This window comes from Gigantopelta aegis, chromosome 14, assembly GCF_016097555.1.
Source record: "Gigantopelta aegis isolate Gae_Host chromosome 14, Gae_host_genome, whole genome shotgun sequence".
Taxonomy (NCBI): Eukaryota; Metazoa; Mollusca; class Gastropoda; order Neomphalida; family Peltospiridae; genus Gigantopelta; species Gigantopelta aegis.
Window position 1 is genome coordinate 9,982,685 of NC_054712.1, and position 23,864 is coordinate 10,006,548.

General features: G+C 38.0%; 1 protein-coding gene across 2 annotated transcripts in view; it reads right to left on the minus strand.

Moving 5' to 3' along the window:
- Positions 1 to 9,015: 9,015 nt before the first annotated feature.
- LOC121388992 (small conductance calcium-activated potassium channel protein 2-like) overlaps positions 9,016 to 23,864 on the minus strand; it is a 17,539-nt gene continuing 2,690 nt past the window's right edge. Inside the window, exons 1-2 of one of the 2 annotated variants that reach the window (XM_041520577.1) lie at positions 19,214 to 19,298; positions 9,016 to 13,473 (exon numbers count right to left, since the gene is read on the minus strand). In XM_041520577.1, coding sequence (XP_041376511.1) covers positions 12,089 to 13,473; positions 19,214 to 19,238 — 1,410 coding nt within the window. In that variant the 5' untranslated portion in view covers positions 19,239 to 19,298 and the 3' untranslated portion in view covers positions 9,016 to 12,088. Of the gene's footprint in view, positions 13,474 to 19,213; positions 19,299 to 23,864 lie in introns of those variants that run through there. The other variant, XM_041520578.1, reaches the window with a different exon arrangement.

The following is a 23,864-nucleotide window of genomic DNA, read 5'->3' on the forward strand; positions in this document are numbered from 1 at the left end:
CTTAAACACCTGTTTATGTCTTACACGCGTGTAACTACACACATTTACAATGCTTAAACACCTGTTTGTCTTACACGCGTGTAACTACATACATTTACAAGCTTAAACACCTGTTTATGTCTTACACGCGTGCAACTACATACATTTACAATGCTTAAACACCTTTTTATGTCTTACATGTGTGTAACTACACACATTTACAATGCTTAAACACCTGTTTATATCTTACACACGTGTAACTACACACATTTACAATGCTTAAACACGTGCGTTTAAGAAAAAGAAAGAAAGAAAGAAAGAAAGATAGAAAGAAAAAAAACCACCCCCAGGTTTCGTAAATTCGGCCCATTATGTTCGTCGTCCATTTAGCATGTGTCAATTTTTCGCATTTTTTATTTTCAAAGTTTGATCGGCAGATTGCAACCAAACTTGGTCGTAGTCCTGACTCGACATCCAGTGTGTCTGCCTTGGTATCTGATTGGCTGAAATATGTTTTACTTCTTCTCGTGTTATACTAGTAAGAATCTGACCAAACATCCATCATATGATCCTTTCATGGCTCTCACCAAAGTAGTGTTATTTTCAAGCTTGTCATCCAGACCTCTGATTGGCTGACAAATTTCTACTTCTCAAATTTCGCCAAGCAGATTTGAATAAAACCGACCAAGATTTGATATTTTTCAGGTCGATTCAAAATAAAATATGGCCGCTCTGGTTTTTAACTGACCAAAACCTTCTTTTTTTTCTTAAAAACTCTTCTCAAATTCTATTATGCAGATTTTCAGCCATACTAGCCCAGGCGTAGATGAAGGCGGAGGGGGGGGGGGGGGGGGGGGGGGGGGGGGGGTGTGTTTCACCTGAAAGGGGAATTTATAGGACTAATATTTTTGTGTCGCTGACGTAGTATGATCTGCCTGTTGATGGCACCAACTCTGGGGCAAAATACTAGTTTGATTCCTTTCTTTGATGTTACCCGACCTATTTTAAGACTTTGTTTTTTCGCTATCGATGTGAAGGTTTATAGGCATTTACTCAATCTCCAAATAAGTTATGTTAATAACCTTGGTACCATTGGATAGCTGGATACAATAGCTTTCCAACGAATAAACACATTTAATCAACACTCGAAAAGAAACCCTACCCCTCAATTTTTTGGAATTTAATATATATTTTTTTAAAATCACATTTCGAATGATATAATTATAAAAGTTTAGAGTCTTTTTCAATAATTTTATGTTTATTACCAAGGCCAGTATGTTAGCAATAAAATGCACATATAACTACTTGGTACACATGATTCTCTCATGGCTCTGACAAGGTGTTTGTTTTTCTAGTCCGTTCAAAATCTAATTATATGGCTGTCTTGGCATCTGCAGCCGATGTTCTACTAATTCTCAAGCTCCGTTACGCAGATTTAAATAAAACCTGGTAAATATGACTCTCACGACCCTGTCCATCTCATGTGTACATCTTCAAGTGTTGTGTAATTTTGATATGCTGTTGATATTTTGAAATATGCGGTGTGCACAGAATGTTTACAAATTTGTCATATTTTGTTTGGAGTTTTTTTCTATTTCATTTTTTTGTTCTGATAATATGCACTGTCTATACAGTATCACTCAGTATTATTAAACAATTATTATTGTTGATGTTTTGACTTCTTTTGTTTTCATTTTGAGACCATTTTAGATTTAGATTTATTAAATCTTAACTGAACAAATGGGGCTTTTTTTTATGTGAACTAATAACAATAAAAGTGCGAAATATTGGGTTCAACCACAAACCATTTCATCCAGGATGAAACGTATTTACTTACTTTTCCAGAATTATTTCCCCCTAACATAGAGGATGGAAAGAAGGAAGGAAATGTTTTATTTAACAACGCACTCAACACATTTTATTTACGGTTATATGGCGTCGGACATATGGTGAAGGACCACACAGATACTGAGGGAGGAAACACGCTGTCGCCACTTCATGGGCTACTCTTTTCGATTAGCAGAAAGGGATCTTTTATATGGACGATCCCACAGACAGGATAGCACATACCACTGCCTTTGATGTACCAGTCGTGGTGCACTGGCTGGAGCGAGAAATAGCCCTAACAGAGAGAGAGAGAGAGAGAGAGAGAGAGAGAGAGAGAGAGAGAGAGAGAGAGAGAGAGAGAGAGAGAGAGAGAGAGAGAGAGAGAGAGAGATGGGGCAGGGGGGGGGGGTGGGGGGACTACAATGGAAGGACTTTAATGGGAAATCTCAAAATGTTGAAGAAGTCAAATGAAAAATATGGAAATTCAACAAATTATCGAAGATGTAAAGATGTGTAGTTCATTGTGGAGGGAAATAACCCCATCACTTCGGGCTGTGGTAGAACAATTAAACAAAGTTTATTTCGTTTAACGCCCTGTGTTAGAAGTTATTGAGTAGCTTGTCAGTGGTATAAACTTGTTTTTGACCAAATTCGCTTCATGCACTATTTTAAAAGTAAGGTACATGTAAATATTAATGTTTAGTAGACATAACAATGTTTTGTGTAAATAAAATGTTCATTGTTCTGTATTGCATACTTATTACGGAATTGAACTACAAAAAGTGGGAGGGCATGCCTCAGTACCATCAACGTGTATTCTATCAACGTACCATTATCTGGATGTTTTTAAAAGCAAATTTATCGCGTAATTCATTTAAAAACAAAACAATAAACAAATAATAATAACAATAATTAAAAAAAAATAAAAAAAATTTAAATTTAAAATTTAAACAAAAAAAAGAACAAACCCCACAAATAAAACAACAACAAAATATGGACCCCCCCCCCCCCCCCCCACACACACACACCAAACAACAACAACGCAAGTCATACTTATAAGTTCTAATGTTTTATTATGACCAGCAGTTTCTATCACTTAATATTTTACATGGAACCAATTAAGCATAACGACATAAGATTGTACATCCCTTATAATATATAACTATATAGCCGTGCGCATCCCGACACTACATAATTAAACAGATCGCACGACCATCCACTGCCTTAAGTAAACAAACATGTTGTAACCAGACCCACCTATGCGCGTGAAACCGTGTGTGACAAGCATAAACTAGAACAATTTAGAACAGAGACAGACATATTAATCATACTTAAGACCGTCCAATAACATAATGCTAGAATCAAACTACCAACTGCCAGCAGAAAGTTGGCCAACTGCAATTGCAACGACTGTCCAGTTGCTAGTCTGAGCGCTCTTACAACTCGATTCTCGTCGTATAACCCATTAGGTATTAATCTGAGCGCTCTTACAACTCAATTCTCGTCGTATAACCCAGTTGTTAATCTGAGCGCTCTTACAACTCGACTCTCGTCGTATAACCCATTAGTTGTTAATCTGAGCGCTCTTACAACTCGACTCTCGTCGTATAACCCATTAGTTGTTAATCTGAGCGCTCTTACAACTCGATTCTCGTCGTATAACCCATTAGTTGTTAATCTGAGCGCACCCGTCATATGTTGGCAGGAAGTTAGTAGTCGGAGATTAGCATAATATATAGAGAATAACTAGTTACTGTCTTTAGATCTCGGCTTTATCCTGCGAAGGTTTGAATGGTCAATGCTGCGAGGCTTCGCCGATCAGTATTCGCCATTCGTCCTAAGCAGGATAAAGCCGATATCTCAAGACAGTAATCGGTTATTTTGTTTATCCTGTATTCCTATATAATTTCACAAATTAATGAAATGAGCCATTTTATTGCACAACTTTACAATTTTCTGGGATAGTAGGCTCACACTGTTGAATGCTTTATCGACTACAATATCTATATACCAAAAACAAAATAGTTCTTAGAAATGTATCTAGTCATCTTATCTTGCCAATACATATAGTGATTGCAGGATACAAATAAAACTCAAACACAGCTGTTGAAGTAAACATGGGCACAGACACAAACACAGCCGTACAGTTGAAGTAAACATAGGCACAGACACAAACACAGCCGTACAGTTGAAGTAAACATGGACACAGACACAAACACAGCCGTACAGTTGAAGTAAACATGGGCACAGACACAGACACAGCCGTACAGTCGAAGTAAACATGGGAACAGACACAGCCGTACAGTTGAAGTAAACATGGGCACAGACACAGACACAGCCGTACAGTTGAAGTAAACATGGGCACAGACACAGACACAGCCGTACAGTTGAAGTAAACATGGGCACAGACACAGACACAGCCGTACAGTCGAAGTAAACATGGGAACAGACACAGCCGTACAGTTGAAGTAAACATGGGCACAGACACAGACACAGCCGTACAGTTGAAGTAAACATGGACACAGACACAAACACAGCCGTACAGTTGAAGTAAACATGGGCACAGACACAGACACAGCCGTACAGTCGAAGTAAACATGGGAACAGACACAGCCGTACAGTTGAAGTAAACATGGGCACAGACACAGACACAGCCGTACAGTCGAAGTAAACATGGGCACAGACACAGACACAGCCGTACAGTTGAAGTAAACATGGGCACAGACAAACCACATATACCGCTATCCCATAATATAACATTTTAAATCGATACAAACACAGAAACCGTGCATGACCAGATAACACTTTGAACATGTACAATCGGCATTTGACCAAATACACACACAAATCCGTATACGGCCGCACAACAGTAGTTACAACACAAACGCATGCATACTACAAGACAATAGGAAGATACGCACGGGTGAATGAGCACACATACATGTAGTGGTACTGTTCATGATATACACTTATGCATATATATGGACACACACACACACACACACAAATACAGACAGTCCACACATTCAAACACACATACATTAGTAGTAAATCTTAAGGCAGAGATGAATTTTACTTGCATTTAAGAACATTTACGGAGGAGCATAACCCTGAGCTCCATAAAAACTGCTTAGCACCCTCGATGTCAGTCAGCCCCCCAACCCCTATATACTTGCTTGCGTCATGCCTGATACAAAAACACACACGCACGCACACATACAAACACTACACATATATATTTATATACACACACATACACATATATGTTAATGTGACCTTACCACCCACTGGAAATATCACAATCAACAGATCGGCACCAGATGTTGATAAAGTTTCCATTGAAACAAATGCTTAAATTGCTACACAAAAAAACTATTGATACAAAAACAGACGCACTGACAGGCTGACAGATTGGTCGATTTTAGAATTTTTTTTTTTTTTTTTACATACCAACGTTGTTTTTACACTGACGTAATTACCAAGCAAACATTTGTTTCTTTTTTAAAGAGAGAGAGAGAGAGAGAGAGAGAGAGAGAGAGAGAGAGAGAGAGAGAGAGAGAGAGAGAGAGAGAGAGAGAGAGAGAGAGAGAGAGAGAGAGAGAGAGAGAAAACAAATTAGAAAAAAAAGGAGAAGAAAACATTAGAAAAAAAGGTATTTCTAAATATTATTTTATCTCAACCCTCTAAACTACATCTGAGCGCATATTCCCCGCTACAGCACACTTTACACGTGCACGCTGTGTCGGAATGTTGTTGGTGACGTCACGGGCTCGCGGGCAAAGAAAATGCACGATTTTCACATGATGGGGATGCTTTCCTGTGCATACTGCCCCAGTTTTCCCCTCAATACTCACATAGGTCCAACACTGTTTAAGAAAAACAAATGATGTCCATAGCATTTCGTTTAACCATACCACACTTACAGACCCCAAATGACCGCGAGAGAGCAGGCACATAGACTTGTCAATCGACTAAACGTCGCTGGATTCACCAATGACTTGCCTCGGTAGTGGCAGGCCACGAGTTACGTCAGATCAGTCGCAACAGGTCGGTATAGCCAAACCACCACCCTCCAAAACTGATTTCAACCAGCCACCATTGTTGCCCATCAGATGCCAAAACTGAGAGCATATCATATCCGAGCACGTTGGTCGTTTCCTCCATATGTTTCACAACACCCATATCATATGACATTTCAGCAGAGTGTGCATTACCTTTCTGAATCAAAACCACGTTGATGCATTGCCATGGCCAGTAGTGTCACCGGACCTCAGTCCCATAGAACATTTATGTGATGAACTTGGCAGACATGTTCAAGCTCAAAGTCATGGAGCTGATTTAGAAACCGTCTAATATAACACATCTGGAAACGACTGCCATTGAGGCGACCCATTCTCACACAACCGAAGACTGAGATTTTCGTTTTTGGGGGGTTGGAGGGAAGTGGTTACGGTTGATCATCATTATGAGGTCAGAATAGAGTCACAATGTCACATTTAATTAAACGCATCTCCTTCGTAATGATACGTTTATCTATTTTCAAAATATCATCCATATAGTTTGTCAGGTTCATGAGCGTAGGAAGCGGGAGGGGTGGGGAGGGATGAAGGGGAGGGGATGTGCCGATCAACATTTCTTGATCCAGTAGCAGCAACGATGGTTTATATATATTTATATTTATATTTATAAAATAAATCATAATTATATTTATATAATTATATTTTATTGTACATTTATTTGGCCAGATTTAAAATAAAACATAATTATATTTATATAATTATATTTTAATATACAGTTATTTGGCCAGATTTAAAATAAAACACAATTATATTTATATAATTATATTTTAATATACATTTATTTGGCCAGATTTAAAATAAAACATAATTATATTTATATAATTATATTTTAATATACATTTATTTGGCCAATTTTAAACTAAGACATCCATATTTCTCAACGGCTTAATATATATATATATATATATATATATATATATATATATATATATATATATATATATATATATATCAGGATACACATTTCAAAAATCAATAAACAATGTTAGACAAAAATACACGTTTTTACATTGGCTTATCCAATTTAAATAATTAAATGTTTTCACATTACGTAACCCGTTTTAGACAAAGTACACCGTTTCACAAAGAAATGTTTTCGTATTGCATATTCAATTTTAGACAAAGAAAAAAAATAGTTCATATTGCATAACAAGTTTTAGCGAAATAAATACACATTTTGACATTGCGTAACCTGTTGTAGGCAAAAAGGACAAGTTATAACACAGATAAACATACCATTATACTTCCACCATAACCACCACTATCACCTTGGAAAAAGCATCAATTCAACCCTTAAGAAATGGTTGCGTTTACTAAAGATGAGAACTACTGAAAGTCACTTTATTCTACAAACAGTGGTAGGTGAAAACGATGATACACAAATACTACAACTTAATATATATATATATATATATATATATATATATATATATATATATATATGAATCCTACTTCACGGTTTTACATTACACTACTTGTGATCTGGAATTTATTCTGGAATGGGACTGACAAGGTTCCATATTTTGTCTGTAATCGGTATACGTATTCCTAATCCACAATGCATAAAGCTGTGATCGTACGGGGACGCATAAACAGAATCTATTGAAACGTGTTGAATAGAAAGCGATTGTTCTGGATTACGCATTATTGATTACGTATACATATTCACACACGGATTACGTATACATATTCACACACGGATTACGTATACATATTCACACACGGATTACGTATATACGTATTGACACACGGATTACGTATATACGTACTGGCACACGAATTATGTATACATATTCACACACGAATTATGTATATACGTATTCACACACGGACTACGTATATACCTACTGACACACGGGTTACGTATACGTATTCATACACGGATTGCGTATACGTATTCACTCACGAATTACGTATACGTATTCACATAGTCGCCTAGCGGAAACGTACCAGTAGTAAAACATTACTGAAACAAGTTTCTTATTATAGAGTGTGCTCTAAATATACACGTTTGATAAATCTCGCATATCTTTGGTCACAATCAACAAAAACACAAAACACAAACAGCAACATATAACTCATATAACATAATGCCCGTAACACTGATAAAAACATAATATATAATTATCAAAAATAAAGCGCCCTTGTCCAAAGTCTATTGTTACAAGCCCCACAAGTTTCTATACGGTATGTACATCACACAAATGCTATTTTAATCCGTATGTATTAACAATACGTTACCCTTATCGTAATTCTACAAAAGTAGGTTATATATATAAACACATGTACAAACCAGTCTAATTTTTCTGCGAAAAACAAACTAAAACCCCAATAGCATTTAACATTTTTACCAAATTCGATACGATAATAGCCAGTTGCATAGCAACCGATGGAATCGTAATGTTTTTTGTCGTGTAACAATCGACTATTCTCTTAGCTGCTTTCGTACGAGGCACTCGGACTGTGTGTCGAGGCCTTAATGCGAGAGAATCATGACAGATTTAAAGCGACATACCCTAGTTTCAACCCGTGAAAATGAACACTAAGTTTAGTTAATCTACAAACCTGTAAAACATTTGGATAACGTTACAACTGAGTGAAACATCAGTCTGTGACTTTGAAACTACATAGCTGTTACTTCTCAGACGCACGTGCGTTTTTAAAAATATGATAAATGCATTTTGTGATATTAAAAACACTAGGATGACCAAAAACACTTCGAATGTACGGAAATGGATAATCTAAACAATAAAATCTAAGTAAAGTATGACTTCAGTTATCAAAAACAGCTCTAATAGTAAAAAACATCCCTTAGTGTTTAAAAACCAGGGTATGTCCCTTTAACTAAACACACACTGGAAGCGTCAGTATGGCGAGCACAGTATTTTCATGCGACCAAGGTTAAACATAACAAAGGACTGGTATTCAATGGTGACACGTCATGAGGAAACAAAAACAACAATATAAATGCTTAAAAATTAGGAATATCAGGGCCGTAGCTAGGATTTTTTTTTTTTGGTGGGGGGGGGGGGGGGGGCTGAGTAGTTAATAGTCTAAAACTCCTTAAACGGTTAAGAAGAGAATTTTCTTTACGTTTCTATAATTTTTTCCGGATTTTTTCTTTTTTTTCGGGGGGGGGGGGGGGGCAAATTGCCCCCTTGAAGCCACCCACCCACCCTAGCTACGGCCCTGAATATATTCCGAGTTTGGGGTTTAACACGTCATGCTTACCCGCGCAAATAAATAAATAAATAAATTAATAAATAATAATAATAATAATAATAAAAACAGCAGCAACAACAATAACAATATAAATGATGATGATGATGGTGATGATAATAATGCCATGCTAAGAATGATACATACAATCAGCATATAATACTACATATACATGTATACATTTCGTTTTAAAGTATTGTGAAAGAACATAAATGGCCGTAACCAAATGTTACCCGAATTTGGAAAGCACTAAAGTAATGTGTAACACTGTAACTAGACCCTTAATATATCTTACTAGAGTGAAAACATGTATTAGTATAATGAACACCTTGTATAACAACCACCTTTCTATAAAGGACAGTTCTGTATACACACGCATGTCCTCTATATTAAAGCAGTCAGGGGCCTAATTCACAAAGGTCTCTTAGGCTCTGCTAGACAACAAAGCATCCTCTTTGCAAGTCTTTTAACACTGCTCTGCGAGAAAGCAAAGTTGCGAGAATTTAGTGAATTAGGCCCCAGGTTACAAAATCAACATACTGAGGTCGCGGTTTAGTTAACGCGAGAAACCTTAGGTGTTTTTTTTTTTTAAAACGCACGTTCATTTAAAAAGTAATGGTTAATGAGACAAGCTCTAGTTATTTTTAAACAATATTTCCCTGTTTAAACATCACAGACTTTAGCTTCTCTCGGTTATAACCATATCCAAGTGTGTGTTGCAGGTTTGTAGATTAACTATTAAATTAAGTGTCCATTTTTACGGGCTGAAACTAGGTTCGGCACCTTTAAGTTAACACATGAACTCAAGGACTGGCTGGTTCCCAGTATCAGCTCCTATAATAGTGGTGGTAAGCACTTCTCACTGCCCAAGCCAAAGTGCCTAAACCTATAGTGGTTATAAGTACTTCACAGGTCAGGCGTGCTTGAACCTACAGTATGTTTAAACATTTCTCACTGTCCCAGTCAAGCGTACTTGAACATATAGTGGGTGTAAACATTTTTCATTGTTCAACGGCAGCTTACTTGGACCTTTCTCACTGCCCAAGCAAGGCGTACGTGAACCTGTAGTTGGGGTAAGATTTTCGTAAAGTCCAAAGCAGGCGTTCTTGAACCTACAGTGGGTGCAAACATTTTTTACTGCTCGAATGACAGCTTACTTGGACTTATGGTGGGTCACTGCCCACGCCAGGCGTACTTGAACCAACAGTGCATGTAACAACGTCTTACAGTCCGAGGAAGGCGTTCTTCAACCTATAGTGGGTGGAAACATTTTGTGTATTGCTCACTGCCCAAGCTAAGCGTACTTGAACCTGTAAATGGTGTAAGATTTTCTTATAGTCCACGACAGGCGTTATTGAACCTATAGCTTTTGTAAACAATTTTCTTTGCCCAATTACAGTTTACTTGGACCAATAGTGGGAGTATACATTTCTCACTGCCCAGGCAAGGCGTACATGAACCTGTCATGGGTTTTAGCACTGATCGCAGTAGTGCTTGAACCTTCAGTGGATGAAAAATGTTCTCAATGCCCAAGCAAGGCGTACCTGAACATAGAGTTGATGTCAACATTTGTGTCAAATGGTTGTTGTACGAAATATCACAATGTGGATACTGAGTGGCCTTATAATATAGGGTTTGGTGTAAAATTTTGCTATTTTATTAAAGGTGCTTTTACACTGTCCGATATATATTAACATGCATGCAGTAGCGTAGTGCGAAATCGTAACCATTTTAGTTGCACACTACAAGCTGTAAAGTAATCAGAAACGATTAGAACACATCTCATTTCTAAGCTGTTTAGCCGATCAATTGCACAGTGTGTACGTTCCTTCACAGAGCTAGGTATAACACAGAGGAATTGGATAGCCTCAAACATCCTGTCTCCTTTCGGATTAAAAGTAGCGGCAAATACAACATTCAATTAAAACTGTATTTAAATTGTCTTCATTTGTGTTAGTTTTGTGCATAAAATATATCACTCGAACAAAACGTTAATGAATATATTCATGCACTTCACAAAAGCATCGATGTTTTTGGCAAGTCAGATATGTCTTCGTTTTTGCTTTTATCCATTAGCCAACAATTGTCGCGTATAGCCAATAATTATATACAAATCACAGTTTTAACATTCTTAAATATATAGCCACAAACCAATAACGCCAACCTTAAAAATATATTACTTTCTGTGACCAGACACGGATTTTAAAGCCACGAACTAACTTTTTCTTTTTTCCCCCCTGTTTTACAATTCAGCAATATTATATATATATACATGTATATATATTTTTAAAAAGACAATCGTAGGAAAATAATACACCTTCAAACAATTTTAGTCTTAAAGGCGGGATGGCATAGATAGTCGAGCCACTACTGCCTGAAGGTATATCTACATTTAACTATTAAAATTATTACATCATCAAAATGAGAAAGCCACGTGACCTGGGTTAATACATGGGTCTCCACTGTACGAGAGCTAGTATTTCAAGCCTTCAGCCAGGTACATACAGGTAATTGTTATAACCCACTTGGTGTCGATAATTTGGTATGTAACTGAATTAAGGCTACGTATCCATTAATCAGAAGAAGAAAAAAACAAAAACATTCGTAGACTTTTAACTACAATGCTAGATGTTCAAAACATGCAAATATCAGCGTATGGTACTGAAGACAATATAACACTGTATATGTTTCAAGTCCATGATATTCTGCTGTAAGTAGGTCAAAGGTCTTGTGACCCCGCCTTTAAACTATTAAACTATTAGGTCGCTTTACAGATATACATACCCCAAAGACCTTGTTTTTGAGGATGACCTTTTATCTGTTTCATAGAACTAATATCTACTTCTAGACAGCCTGATTTGGCATGCATTTTTATTTGGCAACGATATTCACTGTATCACATGTTGAAGAGGAAGTTGGGGAGGGGGGTGGGTGGGGGGGGGGGGGGGGTTATATAGTTGCTTGGGTTACGGAATGTAAAAGGTCTAGTCTGGATCCGAGCTTACTTCCAACTTTTGACATATTCGGTCTATTTTGTCTTCAAGGGAGACCATTCTGGTCTTGATGTCCTTCTGCTCTACGGTGATCGTCTCGGCCATGTTGTAGACCTCGTTCACCGACGTCGACACCTCGATGATGCCGACGGCGGTCTCGGCGATTGTCGCCATGTCACGCTTTGTCGACCTCATCATCCGGATCGCGTCGACCAGTTTCGAGTGGTAGTGGAGTCGCTTGCTCGGCGTGAGCTGGTTACGGTGAGCCTTGGTCCAGATCATGAGGACGTTCTTGATGACGTCGGCGGCGGCGTTCTTATGTTTCTTGTCGAGCTGTATCCGCGAGATGAACGTGTGCACGTAGCGCTGCGCTCTCGTCTGCTGCAGCTTGTTGGCCATCACGGCGACCAGCAACGCGGTGGTTCCCACGCCCATGAACCCGGTCTCCACGGCGATGAACCTGCCGCAGTTGCTGTTGGGCGTGATGTCCCCATAGCCGACGGTGAGGAAGGTGATGGAGATGAGCCACATGGCGTTGAGGATGTTGCTCTGCTTGTCGGCCGGGTGGTAGTACGCCTCGCAGGTTCGCAGCGCCCAGCTGTTGACGATGAAGAGGACGCCGATGATGCCGATCAGCATCGTTCCCGGCTTTTCAGACATCAGGGCCTTGAAGATGAACACCGTGTTGATCTGGACCTTGTTGAGCGCACCGATGCTCTGCGTGGACATGTCCTGCGTCCAGCGGCTGTTGACCACCATGAATTTGCCCACCATGTAGAGCCTGAGGATCATGAGGATAGACAGAATGGCGTCCACGGAGACCTCTTTCGTCTGCCCGTTCTGGTCCTCGTACGGGACGACGATCTTCCCGGGGAGAGGGTGGATGGCGCAGACGAGCAGCTCAATGACGATCTTGAAACCCATCCACGGCGTGACGGCCAGGCGCCAGTACTCCTGGTTGTTGTCCGTCATCGTTAGCTTGACGCTCACCACGTGGTAGGCGCAGACAGCCACCAACAGCAGCACGGTACTGACCGACATCATCAGCTTGAAGGAGATGGACAGCACCGACTCCTTCTGGAAGACGTTGTTGATGTACATCTCGTTGGTGATGACCATCAGACCGAGACCCAGTATGGCCAGGCTGAACTGGACGTTGACGATCAGACGCCGATACTTGACGAGTCGCTTGCGCCGGCTCAGCTTGTAGCCCATCCCTTTCGAAAGTTCTTGGGGCTTCTCTTTCGGGACGTCGTTCGTGCTGTCGTAGACGGGGGTTTTCGGGGCGGGGCCGGCCTTCCCCACCAAGGGTATCGCAGGATCCTCGAACATACCGCTACCGCTCATCTTCAGCCAGGCAGTTCTCGGCACTGAATCTGAATTAAGAAAAAACCCCGGTGAATACTGAATAGAAAAATCAATCAATCAATCGATAAGATAATCAGTGTATTAATATAAGATCAGTATTTTCTAAGAACATTTTAGATAATCAGTGTATTAAGAGAATATCAGTATTTTCTAAGAACATTTTAGATAATCAATGTATTAAGAGAATATCAGTATTTTCTAAGAACATTTTAGATAATCAGTGTATTAAGAGAATATCAGTATTTTCTAAGAACATTTTCGATAATCAATGTATTAAGAGAATATGAGTATTTTCTAAGAACATTTTAGATAATCAATGTATTAAGAGAATATCAGTATTTTCTAAGAACATTTTAGATAATCAATGTATTAAGAGAATATCAGTATTTTCTAAGAACATTTTAGATAATCAGTGCATTAATATAATATCAGTATTGTCTAAGAACAGTTAAGATAAACAGTGTATTAAGAGAATATCAGTATTTTCTAAGAACATTTTAGATAATCAGTGCATTAATATAATATCAGTATTGTCTAAGAACAGCTAAAATAATCAGTGTATTGATATAAAATCAGTATTTTTAAAGAATAGTTAAGATAATCGGTATATTAAGAGAACACCAGTATCAGATTCTTCTAAGAACAGTTGCAAGCTATTAATACAATAAATTATTAATAGAATATCAGTATTTTTAAGAAGCGTTAAAATAATCAGAATATTCCAAGAAAGGATCAGATCCTATGCCAGGATACCAATGTACAAACTGTGAAAGAGAACACGGTTGTATGTTCAGAATAGAAAACCCCCCAAAGTACCACTGCATTGCATGAACTGATCAAACACATGTGTATTCGCTGGATATGTAATCACAAAACAGGATATCAGTGAATTCTGAGAATGAATCAAGGACACCAGTACATTCCAGAATTGGACAATGTGATTATGATATCTATGAATTCCAAAGATAGTCTGACGGGATATCAGTCCATATCAGAATGAGACAGACAAGATATTGGTTTATTCCAGAATAAATCAAACAGGATATGGGTGTATTTAAAAATGGGTAAAAAAGGATATGGGTGTATTCCAAAATGGGCGAAAAGGGATATGGGTGTATTCCAAAATGGGTGAAAAGGGATATGGGTGTATTCCAAAATGGGATAAACAGGATATCAGAGTATTCCAGAATGTGTCAAACAGGATATCTGTGTATTCCAGAATGGCTCATACAGGATATCGGTGTATTCCAGAATGGGTCGAACATGATATCAGAATATTCTAGAATGTGTCAAACAGGATATCAGTGTATTCCAGAATGGGTCAACCAGGATATCAGTGTATTCCATACAGGATAGCAGTGAATGTTTGGAATTAACTCGTACTGAATAGCGAATGTCAATATACTCTCGGAACAGAACGACCAGAATAACAGTTACTGTAAACATTATACTGACGTGTCGTCAGCAGATTCCATGAACATAACTCACGTAGCATTTTAAAACTGGCTGACATTTGCATGTCACGCTGCATCTCACTCGTAGATCTATTTCATGTTTTACACTCAATTACCCAAACAACCGTTAGGTCATTCCGTTGATAATTTATGTACATCTGCGTCTAATGTTATGGAAATTACTAGCGCGTTTACAGACTATTTAACGAGGTCACTAGCTGAAGAAAGTTTGTGAGAATTACAAAATGATATGTAATCAAGGGCAGATCTAGGAATTGTTATTAGGGAAGTGGAGAGTTTGTATTACGTAATTATTAAACGTCCCAACCCACCCCCGCCCCCACCCCCACATCAGTTACACCGTGTCTATTCGATTACACGAATTTACATAAACGTGGCGGCAGGATGCAGGCCAGTGGCAGAGCGTTCAAGTCGATGGCATCGGATTTCCCCCCGTCCCAGCCAATGCACTACAACTGGTCCTTCAAAGGCCGTGGTATGTGCTATCTTGTCTATTAGAAGTGCACATTAAAGATCCCTCATTGCTTTGTATATCAACATATTTTTTATCTATCAAAGCTTTTTTCTGTGAAGTTATATACCCTTTGTAAACTAAGCTACGGAACACGTACTATCATTAGCAAATGACACACACCCCTCACCCACCTGCACTGCTGGAGCAAATACTTAAATTCGGGCAAAACGATAGAGAAATCGGGAAAAATTAGCTGACCTAAAACCTTTTCACCATCATTCTACAATATTAGTTGTTATCCATGTACAATTCTAATAGGAATAAATGCTGTTATAATGATTCGGGCTTTTTCGTTTAATTCAGGAAAACATCAGCTTACCTACCCCTACAAAACTGGGCGCCTGTACACCTATGTCCAATAATGAATTAAGACAGATATAAGCCCCCAAGCAAATAAATGATTGCATTGATTTTAATTTCTAACTATATTTTAAACAGATGAACTGCAAAATCCATATCCTGAAAATGTTTGACCCCCCCAAAAAAAACCCTCAACCCCCCAAAAAACCCCAACAAAAAACCCCCAACAACAACAAAAACAAACAAACAACACAAACAAAAAACACACAAAAAAACCAACAACAACCCAACACAAAACAAACATTACACCTAGTCTGCCCTTATTTTGGCTTGACGTATAGTAAGATGAAAAGTGGAACAAAGGTTTTCTTTGATTAGTTTTTAAATTAGACCACGGTTTATTGGCATGCGATTGGCTCGTGTATCCTCTAATAGTGCCGTTTATATGTGACCTAACATAATTAAAAACAGGGCAAGCCTAGACTATAAGACGACGCTCTTAACTTTTCCTCTTTATATGTGACCTAATATAATTATAAACAGGGCACCTAGACTAATAACTATATTTGATCTAACATAATTATAAAACAGGACGAGCCTAGACTATAAGACAACACTGCCTTTTCCTCTTTATATTTGACCTAATATAATTATAAACAGGGCAAGCCTAGACTATAAGACGACACGCTTAACTTTTCCTGTTTATATTTGATCTAACATAATTATAAAACAGGGCGAGCCTAGACTATAAGACGACGCTCTTAACTTTTCCTGTTTATATGTAACCTAATATAATTATAAAACAGGGCGAGCCTAGACTATAAGACGACGCTCTTAACTTTTCCTGTTATATGTAACCTAATATAATTATAAACAGGGCAAGCCTAGACTATAAGACGACACTGCCATTTCCTGTTTATATTTGACCTAATATAATTATAAACAGGGCGAGCCTAGACTTTAAGACGACACTCTAACTTTTCCTGTTTATATGCGACCTAACATAATTATAAACAGGGCGAGCCTAGATTTTGTTTGTTTAATTCCTTCATTGGGATGCCCTTTTAACGTGTTGTTCCATTTGCACTTTTCCGGTTAGTCCCCCATCCCCGCAAAATATTTTCTGGATCTGCTCCTGAATGCAGATTTATTTTTAACGACAGTCTAAAGGCTAGGGCTAGCTCAGATTAACCCTGTGAATACATAGATCAGTGGCCGACTGACTTTCCTGCATCAGAATGCGATTGTGTATATATAATTATATTTACCCCCCCCCCCCCCCCCCCAAAAAAAAAAAAAAAAAAAAAAGAAAAAAAAAACCCCCAAAAAACACCAAAAAAAACAAACAAAAAACCCAAAAAACAAATCCCACTGAAAACGTTAATCCACCCTATAATGGTACAGACTGATGAAATGAGAAGCTGCATACAGAGATTTCCGCTTCGTTGACAAAACAAAATAGAGAACCCCTTTCCCCTCTCCTAAAATCGAGCGGTCAAGAACGCGAAACAGACCACTGGCGGTGGCAGGGTTTTATAATGGTCCTAAGATGTCGGACTTGTGCCGTTTCTTTTGTTCTTTCTACAGTAAAATGTTTTTGCAATCAGTCAATCAAACAATGGGGTGGAGGGCTCTCACATTGACGGGTGGGGGGGGGGGGGGGGCAACAATACTGAATCGTCTTATAGTGCAAATACAAGATATGTGCAGGGATTTTAGCAGAGATGTGGGGTTTGGACTGGCGATCGAACATAGGCCATACGGGCTCCCAGTTTTGTAGGAGGCAGGGCAGACTGATTTTTGTCCTAATTAAACGAAAAAGAATTTTTAAAAAAACAAACAAACATTTTATTTATATTAGCATTACTGTTGAATGTCTGCAGCTGGTATTTGTATGAATGACAAATTGCATGTACAAATATAACGTGAGTGACAAGTGGACGAACACTTAAAATTGTAGTTTCAGTTTATAAGATACGGTGTCTTTGCATTATAAACATATGGTCATTACCTGTAGTGGGGAAAAAAAGAACAGAAAAATTGATGGAACTACTAGATTAATAGAATATTTTGTAGAGGACGAATGGCCATGGGACGAACAGTCTAAGGCTACTATAATATGGGTCTGACACATGCAGGGTCGAATTATTATGAACTAGGGGTTGAAACGACGAATCCAGAGGTTTAAGAAGAAACATAATAATAATAATAATAATAATTATTATTATTATTATTATTATTATTATTATGAAAAAGGAAGGAGAAAACAAATTCCACTGTGTTCAACGTTTTTGAGTCTTGAGATAACCCCTGCGTTGATTGCCCCATCTAGCGGCATTTACTACGTAAATACTTCCGTTTTGTCAGTGATCCGCAACTTGCGTACAAGTGTGTCCATTTTGAGGAGTAACAGTAGGCTAAGTCGTTTACAGCATCAATTTTCATAAAAATTGTCATTCACAATCTATATATATTTACCCTATACGTACTATAAAATTCCAAAGGATATAAAAAAGAAAAACATCAAAAACTTCATCTCTCTTTTTAAACATCAAATTCATGTCGTCTGGTCGTGTAAATTTTTAACAGTGGTTATCAGCGTCCAAAACAAAACCAAGACTGTATATTGCAGGCACGGCGCACCTCTTACAACTGAACAAATCATGTTTGAATTTGCAAAAAAAAAAAAAAAAAAAAAAAAAAGGGTGGGGGGTGGGGGTCCGGACCCCTGGATCCGCTACTGTAGGCCTATTGTTACAGGGTTTTTTACGTACAATTTCAAGAAACATGTATTATTTGTTTATTAGAAAATTTTTTAAAATGAAATTTACATTAGAAATGACAAAAATAAATAAATAAATAAATAAAAAATAATAATTATATACCGAGACTGATCGGTATCTACAGGTAAACCGGAAGTGATCAGGAACTGGCGCATCATCTGTATTCCTATTTATAGGAATAAAATGTTTACCAACACCGTCAACACATCCAGCACGCACAACCATTCTAGGCCGTAGCCAAAGGGGAGGCGGATAGGGAGCGACATGCCCCAAAATCACATCCACCACCACGTTAGGCCTATATATTTTCCTGTCGTCACATAACATGGCAGGGGTGTAGGTTGGGGGGGGGGGGGGTGTTCAGACGACCCCCCACTGAAGCAAATGATCCGCTTTCTGAATTAAAACATACAGGTTTATACATACGTAGTTTCTGGTTTTGCAAACAAAAATAGAAAAAGGGTCCACTTGGTTCATATTCAACCCCCCCCCCCCCCCCCCCCCAGGTCCAGACCATGCTACGCCCCTGCATGACCCAAAGAGTAGACAATGTGATTGCCTACATTTTATATATTTTGACAATGTTAGGCAATCCTGGCTACGCCACAACTACCATCCCTTCAAAAAAGACCAAATTATACCCGGTAAAATAAACAATAATTGACTTGTTACATACTTTGTTCAGACTTTACCGGAAACATCGTTGGTTTGATAAACACGTTTCTTTTTCATTTCCTTTGGTACTAAATATGACGTCATTTGATGCCAACGCGGCAATCATTAAAATGACGTCACTTACCTGTACGTGTGTATTTATTGTTTTATTTCTAAACGTAAAGTTCTTGTTATGGTTTTCAGTGGGGTAGTTATTTAATTAATTATTTCCAAGTACTTGACCATTTCATTTTTATAATATACTTTATTATTATATAGTAATTTTATTCCTGTAAGTATAATACAAATTTTGTCTTCGTCTGGCCTGTACATGAATATTATTATTATTATTAAGGTCGACGAGTCACATTTCGCACCCTTGTTTTGCATTCGTACACAATAAATATAACGTATCTTAGCGTAATTTCACTTAAAATCCATATTTCGTAAAAGGTACAATTTTTTAATCACAAGATTTTCATCAAACACATTTAGGTGCATTAGTAATGTTAAAAAAAAACCCAAAAACAACAACGTGCAATAGCAATTTGCATTGGAATTTTCCCAGCATTCTTAAAACGGAAACGTCATATACCAAGTTTATGGTTATTGTAAGGGGATGCAAAGTGACGTGTTTGAAATACTGACGTCATTCAAATTCAAAATTATATATTATTACAATGCTTCGCCACATTAAAATAAAAACTGGTCTACTAACATTGACCCCTATCAAATTTCTATAACAAGCAGACAACGCTGTTTACAGGTCGCTATTTTTATTTATTTTTAAATTCATAATTCTGGACAAAATATTAATTTTAAGTTTTAAGTTTTAAGTTAATTTTAAGTTTTAAAAGATGAAAGAAATAAAAAGTACCTTTTGTCAAATAATAATATAAAAACAGGCCCTACCGTTGGCTGTTTTATTTATTGTGTACGAAGCCAAAACAAGGGTCCGAAAAGTGACTGTCGTGTGTGTGTGTGTGTGTTATAATACACATAAGATATAAATATAATTGAAGGAGTGAACAAAACGAATAACAAATGGATGTACTGCATTTCGGGGCGAGAAGTAGCCTAGTGGTAAAGCGCTCGCTTGATGCACAGGCGGTCTGGGATCGATACCCGTTGGTGGGCCCTTTGGGCTACGTCTTGCTCCAGCCAGTGCACCACGACTGGTATATCAAAGGCCGTGGTATCTGCTAACATGTTTGTGGGATGGTGCTTATAAACAAAACAAACTTCTTTTTTGTTACTGCATTTTATTTCGTTGGGTCTATTAAAGGGACATTCCTGAGTTTGCTGCAATTTTTAAGATGTTATTGACTAACAGAGACCTTTTAACGATTGTAATTACATATCAAATATATTTTTCTGCATAAAATATTAGCCGCTGTATATTAAAAGTGTTTCTGATCGTTCTAATATTTGTACTAGGTTAAAGTTCATTTTATTTCCTAAACAAATATAAAGACGACCAGAAACACATTGAATATACTGACACTGACATTCTAAACAAGAAAATATATTTAATATGTAAGTTTACTCGTAGAAATATTGTATTAGTCGGAAACATCTTACAATGCAGCAAACTCCCTTTAATGTATTGCCATTCTGTCTAAAAGGTGCACAATGGTGGTTTCCAGCCAGTATTACTTCAGGACATCTAGTTTTACGGAGTAGCATAGCCCCGAACCCCGTAGAAACTTTGCTTTGCGCCCTCGATTTCAGTCAGCCACTCCCTCAGCCACTCCCTCACCCCGTTGTCTACTTGCTTCCGCCGTGCCTGATACAAACACACGCACGCACCCACACACATATACATACAAACACTACACACGTAAAAAAATTTGTATTTATATACACACATATATACATATATGTTAATGTGACCTTACCACCCACTGGAAATATCACAATCAACTGATCGGCACCACATGTTAATACGAGTCCTGTTACAATAACGTTTTCCAATGAAGCTTGCTGAAGCATGCATGCATGTGTTAAATTGCCACACAACAAATTTATTAATACAAGCACAGACGCACTGATATGCTGATAGACTGGCCGGTTCTATAACTTGTTTTACAAACCATCATTGTTTTCACACTAGCGTAACATAACTTTATGCTAGAGGGGTGTTGCCGACACATTTGCTGTTTTCGTGCAACCCTTCTGTATTAGATGGCCCTATTCAGTCAACTTCCCAGATTTAGTAGATTCACATAAAATTTATTACGATGTGATAAGATAGAAATCTAGTCATACTGACCGCGACTGCTCACACGGTGAGTAAGCACTCAGTGGCGGATCCAGAAAATCCATGCCATGCCAAGGGAATTTTGGGGGAGGTTTGGAGGAGTATCGTAAAAAAATGAAAATTAATATATAATAAAATTACAACTATCGCAAAATTTAGGGGGGCCGGGCTCCTGCGCCCCCACCCCCTAGATCCGCCTCTGGCACTTTACAGTTTACATATTCCTGAGCTATATATTTATGCAAATGCTATGCGTGCAGTCCATCAATTTGCAGTTATTTATCACAAATAAATGTAACAATAGCGAAATATGGCATTTGTAACTGATATAGCAATTTCCACCACAATAATACATTGTAAGATCATAACTCTACGTATGCACAATACAAACACCCTTTCTATAAACTCGTGTGTTACGTATTGCTATAAATTATAAAGGTTTTCGTCAACTGCCTTCAAATCTGTTCATACATAGAGCGGGACGTAGACATACTAGCCCTGCAAACAGAGGCTTAGATTTTGAGTAGGTGGTCACAGAAAGGTAACATTTGTCCTCGTGGCTAAAAATGATCTTTGGGGTGTTGTGAGCATGAAACCGCTTGATGACAGCGGAAAAAAAAAATGGCAGCCATTTTTCAAGATGGCGTATGTTTCAGAATTTAACATTCATAATTCGGTGGCTGTTCCAGCTAGGAATGTGTTTTTGGTGTTAAACCATGTGTGTTTTGGGTCAAACCATGTGTGTTTTGGTGTCAAACCATGTTTGTTTTGGGTCAACCATGTGTGTTTTGGTGTCAAACCATGTGTGTTTTGGTGTCAAACCATGTGTTTTTTTGGTGTCAAACCATGTGTGTTTTGGGTCAAACCATGTGTGTTTTGGTGTCAAACCATGTATTTTGGGTCAAACCATGTGTTTTTGGTGTCAAACCATGTGTGTTTTGGGTCAAAGAACATGAAAATAAAATTTGTAAGATGATTTGGTATATATTGTACCCAGATTTTGAAAATATATATATACAAATAATGGGTTATTTTCTGTGTAAAAATGTTGAAAAAATGGCCTTCCCTTTTTTCACGAGCTATATTTTCAGTCCCATTTCCAGTCTGTATTAATTACCATACCAAGGAACTCAACTTTCCTCTGAAACAGCTTAAATGTTAGGGGTTTAAATAAAATACCATACATAATCACAAAAAAAAAAAAAAAAAAAAAAAACAAACAAAACCAACAACATTTGTGTGTCTAATGTTCAACTGTGGAGACTTCACTATGTTCTCCCAAGACTATCCGAGTTTTGACAGTCTGATCCATACCTCACCCCCGAAGACATGGTATGATGTTAAAGGAAAAAGAAAGATTTTTTTTTATTTAACGACACACTCAACACATTTTATTTACGGTTATATGGCGTCAGACATATGGTTAAGGACCACACAGATTTTGAGAGGAAACCCGCTGTTGCCACTACATGGGCTACTCTTTCCGATTAGCAGCAAGGGATCTTTTATTTGCGCTTCCCACAGGCAGGATAGCACAAACCATGGCCTTTGTTGAACCAGTTATTGATCACTGGTCGGTGCAAGTGGTTTACACCTACCCATTCAGCCTTGCGGAGCACTCACTCAGGATTTGGAGTCGGTATCTGGATTAAAAATCCCATGCCTCGACTGGGATCCGAACCCAGTACCTACCAGCCTGTAGACCGATGGCCTACCACGACGCCACCGAGGCCGGTTGATGTTAAAGGGGGCACATTGTGTACGGCTTAATCATACTGACAGAGAACATAATTACTCTGAATACATGAGGTTCATTAATTACAGGAAATATCAAAATTGAAATTATGTGTGAGGAATATACCAGAAGTTATGAGAGAACAGTCACAGAAAACATCATGACTGAATTTAGCTTGTATAATAATTATATCAGATTCTGTACTATCACGGTCACTGGGTTTGAACCCTACCAGATCACTCTGAGACGCGTGTTTCAACTAAACTCATTGCTATCAAATTATATGGTAGAATTGTTTGATTTTCTAAATAGCAAAATTCAATTAAATCGATGACATGTTCCGGGGAAATTTGTAAATAGCATAATTGTTAGTTTGATATTAGTATGTCAAGAATACAGTAATGAGTGCTTAATGTTTGTCAAATCATCTTGAAAAGTGGTTCAGAACACATCTAATTGGTCTGAAAGTATGGTTTTTTTTTTTTCATTTTCCTCAACACCAAAAACATGGTTTGAGATCAAAATCACCTCAATATGCGAAGAATTGGCAGAGATATGGATTCTTTAGTATGGCGGCAGCCATCTTGAAAAATGGCTGTCATGCGAAACGCACGCAGTTTTGAACCTGTCATCAGATTGTTTCATGATCCCAAAACCATAATGAATAAGTCTAGCCAT